The 18,658-nt window shown below is 29.8% G+C and overlaps 1 protein-coding gene across 5 annotated transcripts; it reads left to right on the top strand.

Moving 5' to 3' along the window:
- Nucleotides 1-1,954: 1,954 nt before the first annotated feature.
- LOC107195067 (transcription initiation factor TFIID subunit 3) lies at nucleotides 1,955-14,647 on the top strand. 5 transcript variants are annotated; one of them, XM_015584868.1, is made up of 11 exons: nucleotides 1,955-2,000; nucleotides 2,211-2,382; nucleotides 2,493-2,735; nucleotides 3,796-4,967; nucleotides 5,108-5,677; nucleotides 6,006-6,185; nucleotides 6,281-6,381; nucleotides 6,620-6,747; nucleotides 11,814-11,908; nucleotides 13,810-13,910; nucleotides 14,337-14,647. In XM_015584868.1, the coding sequence occupies exons 2-11, from the start codon at nucleotides 2,217-2,219 to the stop codon at nucleotides 14,470-14,472; spliced, it is 2,892 nt and encodes a 963-aa protein (XP_015440354.1). In that variant the 5' UTR covers nucleotides 1,955-2,000; nucleotides 2,211-2,216; the 3' UTR covers nucleotides 14,473-14,647. The 5 variants fall into 5 exon arrangements, with proteins under 5 accessions (XP_015440354.1, XP_015440325.1, XP_015440346.1 ...); XM_015584839.1 differs by lacking the exon at nucleotides 11,814-11,908 and having other exon boundaries at nucleotides 1,956-2,000; nucleotides 6,620-6,962; XM_015584860.1 differs by lacking the exon at nucleotides 11,814-11,908 and having other exon boundaries at nucleotides 1,957-2,000; nucleotides 6,635-6,962.
- The last annotated feature ends 4,011 nt before the right edge of the window (nucleotides 14,648-18,658 follow it).

Here is an 18,658-nt window from a genome sequence, read left to right as displayed (position 1 = left end):
GTAAAGAAGTTTCATATTTGCAATTATTTTGTGATACTGTAATAGAAATCGGTATCCTGTGAGAAAAATCGTATTTAACGATATGAAATGAATAATAAATAACGGTCTTAGGGATTTATACTGGAGAGCTAAATCTCTAAAAGGTCTTAAGCTAATCTCTAACATGTCGCTTAAACAAATTAGTTAAAAATGATATTTATTTGGGGAGTATGAACATCATAAATAAACGAGAGCGGTATCGGTGCTTTCCATCACCACGCTTCACGATTTCCGATAAAGGAAAAAATATATACTTTCACGAAAAAGTGGTGTATAAGAAAAGTCTCATACTTGGTGTTGGGAATTAATGAAATTCATGCCAAATTAACATTCGATTTAACATTTATATCAGTAGTTAAAATAAAATTATCAAGTGGTGGAAGGCCCTTCCCCTACGCTAGTTTTTCCCCTTCTGGAATCCATGGTTGCTCGTGAGGGTCACTGGACCCCGTTAAGCACAACTCGTTTACTTCGTTATACGGACAACTTTCGTTTAGATAAAGCACTCCATTTGTAGCTGAAAGTACGCAGATTAATCCTCTGTTATTGATAATAACAATAAACGACCAGAACACTGTTAAAATCGCATTTAATCGCGGAGTACCACTATTTTTTTTGACCGGTGGCGCCATCCGTGGCGAATCGCGGAAACTGCTAGCCAACTACAAATTTAACCTCACAAGATGGCTAACAGTGGATTTCCCTTCCGTGTTTCGGCACACCCCCGCAGAACAAGGCACTGTCCTTTAGGTCTATGGTAGGAATAAAGCTGGCACCAAATCTATTCTATATCTCACCTGTGATAATAACTTTGATGTTCCGTCGTAGATGGTACTAATCTCTTTAACACGCCATTACGCACTAAACAATTAAATATTAATTAAAACACCACAATCAACACAATGATAATAATACACAATATCGATCCGGAGAAACTCACTGGCTGAACAAACCGATACCAATGAAAAAAGTATTCATTCGTAATTTCTATGGTTTTCCTGTATTTTTCAAAATAGATTAATATTATTCACTATCATGACATAAGAGGAAACTTTCTTGTCCTTTATTGATTATCATGTTATCAGAGTGGATTGGACAACTACTTTAACCATCAATGTAGACACATAACGTATTTTGAAACATAGCTTTATAATACTCTGCAATTATGTATTTAATTATTTATTCTGCAATTTGTTAATAATTGATAATTAATAATTTCTTGATCGTTAAGTAGGTTGGACAAGGTCCGTTACACAAATACGCAACTTACAAACAGTTACACATCTATCTATTCGTAACCTATGAGTCAGATCTGGAATTTATAGATTGTTATTAAACTCAATATTGTTTTATATTTAATGTGTAAATGGAAAGATACGTCACGTACGTAGTTTCTCAGAATGTTTGTATGAAAAGAACGTATACAGTGCTTCTGCAAACATTACCCTTTCTCTAATAAAACTTTCCAGGGTTAACTTATGGTTATATAAAACCATCTTCATTTACCCAAAATACATACGAACATAAAGATGATAATTAACAAAATAACATTTATGAAGTGATTATAACACTTCAATTTTGCAACTGTACTAAATATACGTTACAATGTTAATGAAATGAAACAAAACTAAGGCAACGCTATCTTTTTTACTTCTATGCTTGAAGTCTTTCCGCCATTATGGTATATCGTATATATTGTGATATGCATCGATGATTACGAAGGATTAAAAATACGTTCACAGGAAAATGTGAAGGCAGTGAGGACGCATTGCGTTCTGTGTCTTTTGTACCGTTTACACTTCGTTAGGTTTAACAAGTAAAACATGTGTTATCATCAAATGACACGTACGACTTAACATCGGGGTGCTGAATGGAGTTAAATAGTGTAATAAGAATGTATGTGTCTCAAATTAATAAGCTGAAAAACTAAAAACCCTTTGTACAATTCTTTTTTTTCATTGGTAAGTAAAATCGAAATTTTACATTTCACAATTCGTTACATATCATGTGGTAAAAGTAATCCATTAAATTGGTATCAATTTTATGTCACAACATTTGCAAACAGGTATGTAATCAACCTGTAAAATATGATAATCAAATTCTTTTGAGTTTTTATACAAACACATTTGATTACTTTCATTGCCAATAGAAATGTTCTATTTTTGTTGTAGTTGAAAATGTCAACAGAATATAGTAGAAGTGTTTTAAAAATGGTCGTCGCACAAATTTGTCAAACAATTGGATGGCATTCGATTAATTCTACGCCATTAGAATTTATGGTGGATCTTATGCAAGAATACATTTTACGACTTGCAAAACTAACGCATCAGTATGCAGAAATTTGTAAGTAATATAAAGTTTTGATCAAAATGTTGAACAGTTTGATATAAGTATAAAGAATAACAAATTTGGTTTGTTTTATTTTAATGTATACACTATTAATATTGTTTCAGTGGGAAGGACCGAAGCAAATCTTGATGACATGGGTTTAGCCTTTCAGCATATGAATATTGATGTACAAGAATTGGCAGAGTATATTAAAAATGTAGATTCCGTGCCATACCCTATAGCAGTACCTAAATTTCCAATTCGACGTGAAAATCATTTAAATTTTCTTAAACCTGGAAGTCGAGAAGTTGTAACAAGACCAGTGCACGTACATGAACATTTACCAGCTATGTATCCTGGTACTGAAGGTATGGTACTTCATGAGCATATACTTGCAGTTGCACTCTTGTTAAAGTAAATTATTCATTCAGGGTCATTTGAATTCACATTCTTATATTACTTTTATTCTTTTTAAACACAAATACCATTCAATTTGATTATTATAAGAACGTTTACACAAAGAAATATAATGACATTGAGGACACTAATATATTTACAGAGTGTCTCAGCTAACTTGATCACCATGAATAATGACTTGATGGTACACTTTATGCAAAATTTTGAAGCAGAGAACTTAAATGGCATCAAGGGGCACATCTTATAAGGTATGTGCTTTTTTTGTGGGTGGAGGCATTTCAGAGATTTCAAGGTCACCTTGATGTTTTTTTTAACAGTATGACCTATTTTTTATACCATAGATCGATAAATTATCAAATTCTGAGTAAAAATCTATTGACCTTCACACGTCCTAACAAGATATTTATAACATAATTTTTAATACATACTTATTATCTGCAAACTATAGGTGCTCGAACTGATTCCCCTCAACTTCAATACAGTGATTATTTTGTAAATATCTCGTTAACTATTAGGTTTAGGACGTATGAAGGTCAACACATTTTTACTCAGAATTTGATATTCTATCGATCTATAGTACAAAAAATAGGTCACTCCGTTAAAAAACATCAAAGTGACCTTGAAATCACTGAAATGCCTCCACCCACAAAAGAACACGTACCTTATAAGATATGGCCCTTGATGCCGTTTAAGTTCGACGCCTCAACCTTTTTTCATAAAGTATACATTTAATTCATTATTCAAAGTGATCAAGTTAGCTGAGACACCCTGTATATACGTATATGTATATAAGTAGCTTATGCAGTATCACAACTATAAATAGAAGTCCACTTTATGATTTTCCCACTTTGCAGTTTAAAACCAATGATAAAAATATACTGCTGTTATGATTAAGTTTGAAATTCTATAAATAAAGAAACAACAATCCCTGTCAATTCTTACTTACTAGAAGATTCCAGAATAACATAATATTAACACTGTTATACTTCAAAAAACATTGTTATGTTACAGAAGAGTACATAACAGAAAAAACTGAAAACTTAATGAATGGATCATCTGATTTGACATCAAGTAATGGAGCATCAGCTAATAATTCTATGAATATGTCTCCTCATAGAATGTCTCCACAAGTTGTTTTTAAACGTCCTGGAGATCCTGTGTCATTTGAAAGTCCTATAGTAAAACGTGTAAAAGTATTAGAAGAAGGCAGACCATTGCGTGAAATTCACAGTGTAATGATGACCACATCTGGTTTTTTATCACCTGCTCGAGAAGGCAAACTGCCTGAAGCAAGAACACCACATCAGACTCGCTCAGATTCACCGCAGCCTAGTTCTTATCCAATGGTACCTCCTGAACTGAAATATGACAAGAAACCGAAAAAGATCATAAAGAAAGGTTTGGAAGATGGTAAACTAGACAAAGAAAACAAGAAAAAGAATCGTGCGAAAGAATTATTTAAGCCGAACAAGGTAGACGATAATAAAATTAAAAAACTGGCTGGCATGAAAGAATTAGCCAAATTAAAACCTTTAAAGCCGGGTGGTGGAAAATCACAAAGCACTGCACAAGGTTCTTCTAGTAGACCGTCTACTCCAAAATTAATGTCACCTAAGACAACTGGTAGTCCGAAATTAACAAAAAAATCAGAACCCAAGGCTAAGACCGAAAAAATAATTGACCTCACTGGTGGGTCTCCACCAGTGGAAAGGAAGGAAGAGAACATTGATAAACTTCCATCAGAACCAGATAAACAAAAATTGAACATTTTCAAGAAGATTTCGAAACCACGAGAGGATAAAGATAAAGATACATCAGAACAACATAAGTACAAGGAGCTTGATTCAAGAGAGAGTTCTCCAGGTTTGATAATTGATGAAAACACCGATAAGCAAGCACTTCGTAATGATATTGAGATAAAGCACGAGGAGAAAAAGGCTCCGCACACGCCAGACGTACATCTTCAATCCGATGCAGGAGAATTAATTGATTTACAAAGTCCAGGATCAGATGTTTATATGTTCGATGACATGTCTCCGCCAGGAACTCCAAGCACTCCGAGAACTCCAGAGCTAAACATGCCGACAACACCTACGGATCATAAAAAGAAGAGAAAAGAAAAGATCAGCAAAAAGAAGGAATTAAAGTCAAGAAGCCCAAAACATTGTGGCAGTCCAAAAAAGGTAAGTTGAAATTTATTTGTGTACAAGCGTTATATGATATTAACACCAGTGCACTGCAACATACGCAAACATGCACGCAGCATTAATTGCTTCGAGAAGACTACAACATTTATCATCGATACGCTATTATAATTTTTCAGACAAAGCTTTCCAACGACTCGGCAGAGGTGGATATATTAGATCGACCTAAAACTCCACAAGCACCAGAACCACAACTTTCCAAAGAGCCAAGTTTTCCACCTACACTTCCTTTCCCTTTTTTCTCGGCGTTTCCACCAGCCCCCGGTTTAATACCGCATCCTATGTTTCCCAGATTTCCATTACCTTTAGGAAGGGGTGGTCCCGGTCCTCATCCAGCAATGCCAAACTTACCTTTACCACCTCGTTTTTTAAATTTACCTGTGAAAACTGAAGACTTCCCCAATGTATCGAAAAATAAAACCCTTGACCGTGAAAAGCCTCCAGCACCATCCCCCATTGAAATAACGCCTCCAGTAACGAAACATGAAAGATTGGAAAAAGAAAAGGAAGAAAAACCGAAGATTGTTAAGCAGGACAAAGAGATACCCACACCAGTTCTCACAAGTACCGTTGCACCGCCTTTATCATCTGCACTTGCGGCACCAGTTACGTATCCAACACCAGTACCTATTGTACCGTCATTGCCTTCAAAGGGCACAAAAAACGAAAAATTGGATAAAAATGAGAAGGTACTGTTCTATTTCACTCTACCTTTCAGTTTCATCTCTTGTAACACAAACATCAAAATTCAATGCATTCTTCACACTGTTCTATGTAATAAAGTTAATAATTTTATCTTATAATAGTATGATCTGTATTTTGTCATACACTTCTCATTTTATGAGTAACAGTTAGTACAAGTGATATATGTACATTTTTCTGAACACAAATTCGTGCAGGTAATTATATTGGTTGAAAATTTGATACACGTTTTGGAAGTTTTTTTATGCATTCGTAATAGTTTTTTGTTAACATTGTTCTTAAAAATCGTGTATTGTTTACAAACTGAAATTACAGAAATCAAAGGAACATAAAAAGGAAAAGAAAGACAAATTAAAGAAGAAAAAAGATAAGAAGGAAAAACATAAAGAGAAAACAGAGAAGGTGAAAGAAAAGAAAGAAAAAGTCGATAAGAAAGAAAAAGTAGAAAAAGTTAAGGAGAAAAAGGATAAAAAGGACAAACGAAAAGAAAAAGAGGTATAGTTAAGAACCATCATTTATTATTTCTACGTTGTAACCAATATTCTGAAATTAGTAATTTATGATTTATGTCATAATAACGGTAGTTACAGAAAGAAGATAAAAATGCTGAAGCAGTACCTAAAATAACATTGAAATTAGGAACAGCTTCTCCAAGACCACCTACACCAGATAGTACTCCAATGAAAAAAATGTAAGTTTATCTGTTTTCTTTTTGTAATTTAATCGTTATTGTAAAGGTTATATTATTTTTTAAAGAAATAAGTGTATCATATTAACGCTGTTTAATTTTCTCTTGTTTTGCTTGTTGAATGTTCTTTATATTTAATTTTTTGAGCTGCATTTAAATAGTTACATATAATGGAATAAAATAAAGTAAACAATGCGTTAATATATTTCACTGTGTGTAATAACACATACGTTATTATTAGGGAAATGTGTTATAGAACAATAAAGACATTATTGAAGAAGCCTGAGGAGGAGACGAAACGGGAGCCAAGTCCAGAATTGGCGAAAATATCAGCACTAGTAACGCGACCGCCAAAGCAAAAGTCGGCAAGTAAGAAAACAGAGGAGGGAATATTAGATGGAAGCCCTGCTCTTCCTACAGATACTTTCTCTGCCAGTCTTACTAGTGTGCCACTCGCAACAATTCCTCGAGCAAAGAAATCTCTCTTCAAAGCCTTACCTCAGAGAGAAACTCCTCCGTCTCACTTTGATCCTGTTCCTAAGATCCCAACTCCTCTGCCGCAACAACAACCACCGTATTATTTTGTAAGTACGTTTTATATGGTAAAACTATATTTCAAATTACACAAAAACATTATGTTACCGAATACTTGCATAGCAGTAATTGAAGGATCTAAAATTCATTTTGAAACCATTCATTTGGGGATGTCACTGCTTAATATTTTCAAAGGAACAAATTTACAAATCAGTTTAATGATCTGATTCAACGTTTTTTCTTATTACGTATCAGCATAATCTTTCTCGTTTATAATTCATAATTCAAACATACAAGAAAATTTCATTCATGTATTTGTTAATGTATATCGGTTAAAAGTTTCTTTAATCGAATGCACTTCAAGGTTCCGCATTAAGGTTCAGTATTCTTATATACACTTAAATAATGCATTTCTTGCCTGTAAAATATTATTGCAACGGTTCAACATATTTTTGTAGAATCAAGTCCATTAATGCTTAACTGATAAAAAGAACCCGTTCAATGAGGTTCAACAAGTTCATAAGGACACATAGAATGTAGTGGAAGCAGTATACTTTGAATTTTACATAACATTATAAAATTTACAGATTTACTTAATATTATAATTATAATTAATCGAAGTAATAATTTATTTTCATAGTGATTCACAAAATAAGCTATGGTGACAACCCTATTTTATTTCCTTCATAAATTATAAGATCTAGTCAAAGTCAAATCAGTCACTTCTATATTTTTATTATTTATAGTTACTTTGCTTAAAACATTACGTGGTTACGTTATTATGACCATATTTAAAGTGTTAGTATTACATCTTTTATAAAAAGGAAAAAAGGTATAAATATTATAGAAAGAAAGATTTTGTTTGCATATTATGTATCTGATATCATCACATATTTGATATTACTTTTACTATAATAATTAACTCAACCCATCGATACCATTTGAAGTTTACCACATCCAAAAATTCCCATTTTCCCGACATTTCATTTTTAATTTTCTATGCATTCATGACTTGCGGTGACGGTATAATTTTCATTTGGCCTGCTTTGTTGTATTGTTACGTTTGTCTAAAGTATATTTGTAGAACAATTTCATAGCCTACATTAGAGTTGTTATGTATTTCGTGTTGTAATTACAAATCTACTACTTAATAATTTCGAATTTTAGCACTTCTATCAAGTTAATCAGGTGGATTTCTTGACGTTGAAAGAAGTCTCAGAACTTACTTGCTCCAGATATTTTGGAGACAGCTTTTGTCGTATTGTTTTGTAATATTATGAAATGCTAACGTTTACACGATGAACGTATACACCATAAACGTCATTAATTTCAAGAAACCAAGTTCTAAGATCTTTCTTATATTACACTACTATTTAATTGGGTCTTAAACTTTCTCTTCTTTCCTTGATATTTTCTCTTGCAATGCAAATGCACTTACAGTATATTTTAAGGTGCTTAAAAATTGTTCTTTTTTTAGAAGAGAAGAATAATGAAACTGAATATAATTAGTATAATTTTAAGAAGAAGTATTCAAATTACGATGAGAAAACAGAAAAAGAATCATGGAAATTTTATTTTTTTTTAATACAATCAATTTTGTTGTTGCAAAAGTTTGCCAAATGCAAAATTAGTTTGCATGAGTACTTACACAGAGTACCTTAGTAGAAGAAATACATTTTCATATGTAATAGTTGCGTAGTATGTTATCCATGATTCGAAAATCTGTTTTCAAGATATAAACGGTCACCAACATTTTTAAAGAAATCATCAATTCTTTACACGATATTAGATGTATTTATGGCAAATCCCACGACATATATAGTTGAATATATCACAAATTACAATAAATGTTCAAATTAGGGGCTTTCAGTATTACCTGTTTCGACTCTTTTTTTTATTTGAAACACATATATATTTTCATCAAGATCATGCACTAATATCAACTTAGTATACATACCATATATGTTTGAATATATCTTAAAAGAATTTTCAATATTGTAGGAGACTTGTATGTACTGTTTAATAGAATCTCTTAGACTTTGATTACGCAAAAACGGATAACTTTTCCAAGAAACTATCATGCCAGCTCACATGTCATATAAAATTATGCAACTTTTGTTTCAACCACTTTTTACATCTGTAAAAACAAACAATTAGGATTTCTGTTTCTGGAGAGTTACATAATTTACAGAAGGTGGTCAATTTAAAGTGTGATAGCTAATATTATTAGATATTGAAGAATATTGACGAAATTGTTTTTCATAGTTAGTAGATGCTTCTATAAAAAGATATTATGTGCAATTTGGGTGGAACATACTAATAACATCGGCACTATCAATGAAACATTCTGAACTAGAAAATTTGTCACATATCAAAATTAAGTAATTTTATACTATTACTCAATTTTGATACTATTTATATATCTGTTGACCCTATATTCTCTAATACTTTATGTTTACTATATAGCTCCATTCGCTACGAAAATATACTAGAATGCTTTCACAAGGAAACTAGTAGTTTGAGAGATCTTCGTAGTAACTGCATCTTACAGCATACTTGTGTGTAAATTCTTAAGTGTACTCATATAATTACAGTTACAAATACCTTTATTGTATTTGCAAGCATGCACTTAGTAGTTAATGCTACATATTCTAAAATGTGTTGTAAGAAAAAACACTGATATATACATTATTAGCTATGTGTCGCATTTTATTCATTATAATGCTGTAAAAAATATGTTTCAATGTTTACATCTGTATTATAAACATTCTGTCATTTATTTTTTTTCGTATTTACCTTTATTAAAAATAATTATATTTAAATTTATTCCAAACTTCAAGTTGACATATCCCTGAAACTAATGATTTCCTTGCAAAAACATTGTTACGTTTTTTCGTAATGAGTAAAGAACTGTGTGATATTATACAAAAAAATACGAAGATTCTAGAATAACTGACTGCAGTTGCTTCCTTATTAAAGCTTCTTTGTCAATAAACTTTGCTTTATAACACTTTTTTCAGCTCAGAACTTTTTAATAATATACAGACGATTTTATTAATTTTTATCAGTTATCAAAATTCTATCAATTTTGTCTAGTACAAAATGTTCTAAAGAAACTTCATTTTATACTTTTAATTTGATTTTCAATTAGGAATCACAAACAAATTCAGTTGTACTGTCATTTTGGCCACAGGTATAGAATGTCGCACAGACTTCTAATATATCGATAAAAGTACGTATAATGGAAAGTGAGATTATTTCGTTTGCTTCCAGTACATTCACTCAATCTCATTGCCTGCGTTTGCACTGAGCTGAGTTTGATCGGTAATTCCTGGGAATGGGAATAGTTACCTTTCTCTGTTATAAGATGTCAGATTGGCCCTTCGTGTAGCATGTTTAACCGGGGACAAATGTAACGATTAATACAAATAGAACTAATTATGCAATGATTCTAATGAACTGAATTTTTAGAGATTTTTAAGAGGATATCGCATTAAAACATCAATGAGCAAGACTATGAGCAACTAGAGCTATAAGAAAAAATTCCGCTTTACGTTCAGAACTAAATACTTTATAAAACATTACACAATACAATAAAAAAGTAGTAGTATATTATAAGTATAGGACACTTGTAAAATTTTTACAGCCAGTGACATAATACTATTTCTCTTGAGATGGTAAAGGCAAGTACCTTTGATTAGGTACCACATTCTTTCAGTTTTTTTTTTTTTTTATTAAAATTGTACTCTTCTTTGCAGGACGTAACTTAATTTTGGTAGTATTGGTAGCTGATTTATATTTATTTATATTATTCTAGATTACATATCGTGTTGTCCCTATTTTTATATCACAATCTCACTATATTCTGTTTATAAGTTTGTTACTTTGCTGTATTACATGGTTGCGAACAGGCTAATTCACATAAACTTTTGTGACGATTTATTACTTATTTGCATCAGTGTATCAAGTATAAGTAGAGGACCACGTCGTTATTGTGTAAAGTTATGCTTACTGAAATGTTTTATATGTTAACTTTTATTAAATACTATTTTAATAATGAAGCACAAACGATTGACGCAACTTACTTTTAAAGTGATATTTATATTGTGAAAGATAATTATAGGCTTAAGTTAGGTGTATATTCAGGGTATAAATAGAGAGTGTTTCTTTATCCAACAAAAAAATTAAATAAGTAAAATAACTTTTTGCTCGCATAAGGTTTCACTTATGAGCAAATTAATTCTATATATTTATTGAATTACTATTTCTATGTTTATTAATGTGTTTCAAGCAATCTATCGAATATGATATTATCTGTTTGCTGTAATGATTTAATATAAATATTTAATGTAAGAGCTAATTGATGCAATACTGTATTATCAGTGTTTCGTACAAGGAGAAATAGCAAGTAACAGACAGACACATTAGCCAGACAAGTTTTGGATCACACATATATGATGGATTTTTTAATTTTATATTTCTCGAAACTTAAATTTTAAACAAAAAAATTCTATTTCACATTTTGTATTTATATTTTGTTCATGAGATTACCTCGTGTGTTAAAACTGTGCATTAAATGTATACTCATTGGTAAAAGGATATGCATATTCAGAACTACTATTTATCCTAATGTGATCTAAGCTTGTTTGTGAAAAAAAAAGTTAACAGTAATGATAACTGTCTTCGTTTAGTGCAATAACATTAGCAAAATTGAATTTAAACGAGTAATAAATTAAGAAAAAGAACAATCGCTGGTAAAGTACCATTATAGTACAGAAAGGGAGGTAATAAACAGTCAGCAAAATAATGAAGAATTGATTGATTGCATGCAATTTGCATGTTGTCATTAAACAAAGCATGCGAAACAGTTAGGAATATAACGGACGGTTTTAACGGCACAGAGACGAAAGCAGATCCAGCTCTTAAAAAGGACGATGCTAAAGAAGACAAAGAAAACGGCAGGATCGTGCTGCCCGCAACACCAACCACTACTGTGGTGAGTACATTCCCATACTAAAGAAGTCATTAGGTATTCTTTGTACAATGATAATGTAATCTATTTTTCACCTGCTCCAAGTTATAGAGATATTTGGATTCCTGCGTTGTTTGCAGCTTTTGCCTGAGTTAATGTGACCCTTTAGGCACTTTTCAATTTTAACTTTCGGAATCTAATCTTCAACTGAATTCTTTCGAGATATGCACAAATCTATATCCTTAATAACATTTATAGCTTGTGTAATTATATACAAACTTAATACACCTAATATAGATGTAGTTGAAATTTTTAATACACAGTGTTTTATATGTTGTTTTCTAACAGCATAAATTTTAATAAATTCTACATCAAAGAGATATTGTCATATTATGTGCATATTTCTAATTTTACTGAGTTGTGTACATTCAGAATAATATAAATTATGTGTTTGAAATGTATAAAGATTTAATACGTTTAAGTATAAATGTAAATTAATAATTCAAATTGAATAATTCGGTTTGTTGACTAATTCCTTAAATTGGAATAACGTGTCTAGGTATTTCGACATTTTAAGTTCATAAACAAATGACTACTGTGTTCCTTATATTAATGTGACTATTGATAATATCAGCCAGAAACGCATTGTAATATGTATATTATCTCTAGGCACTACTTTGAATGATGTCACATGACCTGTCATTATTAAATGTTAATACTAGGGATAAAATATGAATTGCTGATACTTCGAAATTGAAGTTAATGTATTGATTGTTTCGGTATCTATATCCACTGCAGCTGCTATTCACATAACATTAATTTAATTGTCGAAGATACATTATCTCCAAATATTCCAGTCAGTGACACTGATGTATTAGAGTATTTTAAACAAAATACTATTTTCTAATTAGCAAAATTATGGTATAATACTATACCAGATTATTACATTTAAACTTAGAACATATCTTCTTAGTTTCAAAAAAAGTTATTCTTATATAATGAGTTAGGAACTTGGGCTCTGCACATGCTACGTTTATAATCTTTATAGTTTATGTATAAGATATACTTTCGTAATTCCAGTTCTAGAAACAACAAATTTCAGAGTAGCCAATTTATAGTATACAAGAATAAGTTATGTTCAAGCGCATTTGTATTGAGTATACATGCTATATAATACTTTATTTAAATATTTTATATAATGAAACGTGTAAAATTAAAAAACGTAAATACTTTTTCAAAAAAAATAATTAATCTTGGTTCTGTGAACTTGGTCTTTGCCAGAGGTAATGATAAGTACCTCGTTGAGTAACACTATGTTACAAAATGTTCATAGTTTGTGAGCCAAGTGAAAATTTGTTTAACTACCGCAAGTCAAAGCCATAATTCTTGAATAATATATGCTAATCCCTTCCTAGTATTCATGTTCTTAGTCACATTCTCATAACAACATGTGTGTTTATGATATATTATGTACGCTTGACTTTGTAATGAATGCAATCATCAATGATCATTTAACTCAAGACAGATTTTATTTTGTGTCACTTAATCATCATTCCTGAGTCATGATAAATTTTGTAAATGTTTCACATACTTGCATATTCACAATCATTTTTCATCTATTAGATCTATTTCCAATGTTTTATATACAATTGCTCTTATATATCATTTTATATTTTCATATATTTATGAATCATCTTGTAAATTGCTGATATATTCAATATATCTACAAATATATTTTTTATCAACTCTGTTCCTTGAAGATAAAACAAACTATACAGTTCTTAATAATGGATTACTTGTATTTTAAACTATTCAATACAGTTTTATAATTCGCACACTTCATAATACAAAAGATGGGTTGGGTTATCTATAAATATGGTAAAAGCAACATATATTGTGTTTTTATCGTGATATGAGTCTTTCAGGATCAAGGTGGTCGTCAAGTGTGGATATGTCCTGGTTGCGGCAACCAGGATGATGGATCACCTATGGTTGGTTGTGATGACTGTGACGCATGGTATCATTGGTAAGTGAAGCAGAAATAAAAATTTTATATCACTATTTTGTAATTTTTCTAAATATAAAATATTTATAAAATCCATATTGGGATACACATTTAATGTACTGTTGGAAGTATGAATATTTGACCTTTTTTTTTATATTATGGAAGAAGGAATATCCCATAATATTAAATTCTATAATACACCACAGTTTATACGTATCATTAACTAATTACTTAAAGCTATTTTCTTAATATACATGAGTGACATTTGTATCCAGTTTCTTTCTGTTAAGATTATAATTCAAAAATACAATGACAGAGCATCACTGCATAGATTGTTACCTTTCAAACACCTCCATTGAATCAATCAATAATCTTGAGTGGCCATACAATTTGATATTGACACCTTAATAAATTACATTACAATTTAACACATGTTTAATCATTTAGGGTGTGTGTCGGTATGCAAGTACCACCAGCTGACAACGAGGATTGGTACTGCCGTTTTTGTATAGCCAAAAAACAAGAACTTCATCACGATAAGAAGAAGAAGAAAAGGAAGAAAAAAGTTAAAGTTGCAGCCTAGTACAAGCTACCCGGATCTTGTGTAAGATCCGGTACGGCAATTCAAACCTCTACCAAAGTTAAAAAGAACAGCAAGCTTAGAGTGGGGAGTATAAAAAATAAGAAATTATCAAAAACTGAAATGAAGTTACAAATGAAATCGTTAAAGGAAAAAACTATACCCATCAAGGGAAAGGCTGGAAAGACTATCATGAAAGTTAAGACTGTTAAGAAAAAGAGTAAGAAGACGAAAGATAGTGCAATTCAATTGACTTAAAAAGTGTTACCTTTTGTAATCGTTATCACAGATTCAAAAGATTTAATTTTAACACGTTGATCGCTAAGCAGTTCAAAAGTACTGAATTATGTTTCCAATTTTTTTCTGAGTTGATTTTTGAACGCGATCATTTTGTTTCCATAGAAAAACAAATTGTACAAACATTATGTTATGTTAACAGAAAGAATTGGGCATGAAATATTTAACTATTCGCTAAGTTTCAAAAATATATATTCTGTAAAGAAAACATAGATATTTGTAACTTATAAACACATTTTTTGTTTGCTTACATACTAGTATAGCTATACAAGTTTGTTAATAATTACATTTCTTTATATCGAGTGGAGGATTAAGATTATTATATGTAAATAAATTTATTTCCTAGGTTTGCATTAGAAAACTTGTCATTATTCAAGTTCATCACAGAATTAATATTACAGAGTGTAAACACTAAAGCATAAGTATAATACAATGCCTGTTATTTGGTTAAAATTCATATGAAATTGTGATAACTATACATACTTATTGCAATTCGTTAATTTATTTATACTGAATTATTTCAGTAAATTATTCAAATATAAGTTTCTTGTATTATGAATTTCTAAAGGGAGTATATAATGGATAGATGTGCTTTTATATTCTTTTTAAAGAACATGATGAACTATTAAGGAAACGATTATACATCATCAAGAATATCTAATTTGATAGGTATGTTAATATACATATATTTAACGAAATGGTTCGACAGAAAAGTATTTCCCCCTTGTAATAACTGCTTATTTCGAATTTGCTTATTATAAAACAGCAGTTTAACATCTGTATTAATTGAATATGAAGTAGTCCCCCAGGATAAATGTGCACTTTTAAAAAAAAATGTACTGCCTCTACCATTGACTTAAGATCCGTGAAATATTGTGGTGTAACTTTGTACAATTTGCTCATGTGCAAGTGTTAACAAATAGAACTCTTAAAGAAACACTTTTATAATCATCAGTAGTAACACCAGTGACATCTTACATACTTGATTATGGAAATATCACCTTTGGGTATAATATCATACTGCATATTTTTAATTTATATCCATTTATCCTCTACTTCGTACAATTAAGAAAAGAGATTTCAATTTCGAAAATATTTGTTCACGTCTTTCTATTTTGTAATCATTTTTGTACAGAGTATATAGCGTACATGTAATTAAAATATATCACATTGGAATCCATAATTTTTTATTACACATCTTTAAGAAGATCGCTTCTACATATAGTACAACGTCAAATATGAAAATGTGGGTGCCGTATCTTTAGTAAATGTAAAAACCATTATATACATTTTTTTTTTTTCGTTGAAAACGTATCAAAAATAGCATATGATTTGTACGTAGCAATCAACGTGTTAAAAATAATGATGTAAATTAAAAATATATGTAGAAGAAAAGATTCTATTTCTCTTGTATTAAAGCAGGAGTTTCTGCGTAATCATATAATATGTACATTTTTTCACCTGTATTTAATGCATTCGAAATGATTCCATAATTAATGACCATTGCGATCGTGATTGTAAAAATATGACTGATTGTTTTGCACTTGTAATAATAGCCCTTACAATTCTAATTATTTTTCTAAGGGACCTCTTAAATTTGCAAATAAAAATGTGTCATGTATTTATTTCCAAATGTTTATGAAGCTTTTAGCACGTACTATACAATATGAAATATATTTTCGCGTCAACAAATGATATGTCACTTACCACATTGAAACCCATATGGATAGATTTACCCATTTCATAGACTGACGATAAGCACTCAAGTCGGTAAATCTATCCGATTAATTGACAATAAAAACCATAAGTAAAAATAAAATATTACATGATTTACTCATTAATTGTAATATAATTAAATTATTTATACCATGATTTATTTTAGATTACAATTTAATTATTACATGTTACAACGACATTGTAAAAATATAAATATAATAATGCATTCAAATATAATTGTGCTTATCCTAATAAAATGTCAAGGATCTACCTAAGCATTTGGGTCTCAGTGTGATAAGAAGAAAAAAATAAATAAAAGGTACAGTAAAATTTAGGAGTTGTAATCATTATTTATTGATTTCAGTATACAGAGATAAGTTAAAGTTTCTTGTGCTTTTATATAAATTTCCTTCATTTAGATATTAAGTAATCTAATGTATCCAAAACTATAGGCTTGTAAACAATGCATTCATATGAAGAAATTTAAAGCTGTTAGGATTAATTTTAATATCATTTTAAAGAAATAATATGGAAAGTAATATATATTATATTTCGTTGTGCGTCATTTAGTTTTCTTTTCCTTTTGTTATCAGACAATACATTATAAATATGATACAATTGGGCTTATAAAGTCGAAACTAGAATCAATAAAGAAAATAGTTACATAATTAACACTGTATTTTATAGTTTTATATTGAAACTTCACTAAAAGGAAATTAATTGTAATAATAATGATGATAATGGCTATAGTGATCACAAAGTATTCATAATAAAATTACAGAATTTGAATTTAAGCAGAAAGATTTTGCAACTCATCAAAGCGTGTAGTAACAAATCTTATAAAACCATTTCACTGTAAGAATTAAATAATTTTTGCAAAGATGAATATGTGTAAATTTTTTACATGGAACTAGCATATTACTAAATACAACATTTAACATGACTATCTTTCATTACCCCTAAACTACGTGGTATAATATCTTGTATAAAAATTTAGTGGGGTTTTCAAGGGGTTTAATTAATTAACTATATATCGTCAAATGACTATAGCACTATAGTTCAGTAAGAACAATAATAACTCAAACATTACTAGATTAATAATTGTATCAACTTATCAAGTACTAGAATTACAAACTTTTTTACATGAAGACCTTGCTCTTCTATATTATGATGTTCCGTTACGAAAGTATAAATAAATATTGAATGTTTTCCATACAATGAATCTAAAAAAAAGTTGAAATAACTACATGCTCCCCTTGAAACCATAACATGATCTAAAATCATCTTTTATGTAATGCATTACTTTACAGAAATCCTTTAAAATAGTCATGTTGAATGATCCATGCTATGTAACATGAGAATAGCATATCATTGTATTGTAACATAGAACCAATGCTCCTTAAAGTTGAAGGAAAGAATGTTACATATTTAATGAAATGTATGCAATAAATGAATTATAGACAAAAATTGAATTCCTCATAGAACAATTTTTCACACAGTGTGTATACATATAGCTGTTACTACTAATAAAAACTATAAACACAATTTCTTAAGTTCCTTAAACGAATATGAAAAATACCATAAGGGTAAAGTCATTTACACATTAAGTTGAAAATTATGCAATATTTTATATTATTCTTAAAAGAAAGAAATTTATGCTAATGAATTGTTTCATTAGTTGCTAGATTTTATTTAACAATAAGTGTTAAAGTATAATATTATTTATAGTACAGAAATTGTACTTAGGATATTTCATGTGTTAAAAATATAATTGTTGTTGAGAACAAATGCACTATAACATAATCTTTGGATGTAATAAAAAATAAGCTTAAAAAAATGACTATTTCGACAAGAAAAACAATTTTTCATGGCAAGAATTTCAAAATAAATAGAAACAGGAAGAAAATATAAAAATAATTAAGAAGAAATTTTTTCATCAAAACTGTTTAGCTAGAATTAAATAAAAATATATAAGATGTCTATAATACGTATATTTTATTGATCAAGTTATTGATTTACAATATTATTTTTAGATTGCAAAGAAAGCTACAAAATCACCATAATTTAGCATTCATTCTATTTATATATATGTATATTACTCTATTTGCAATTTCTTTATACAATTCTATACATATATATATGTACAATGTTTTGTTATATTTTATATTTTATTTAT

Source organism: Dufourea novaeangliae, unplaced genomic scaffold (genome assembly GCF_001272555.1).
Source record: "Dufourea novaeangliae isolate 0120121106 unplaced genomic scaffold, ASM127255v1 scaffold18, whole genome shotgun sequence".
In the NCBI taxonomy this organism is placed as follows: Eukaryota; Metazoa; Arthropoda; class Insecta; order Hymenoptera; family Halictidae; genus Dufourea; species Dufourea novaeangliae.
The sequence above is the reverse complement of the archived record's forward strand: the minus strand, read 5'-3'. Positions and strand labels throughout refer to the sequence as shown.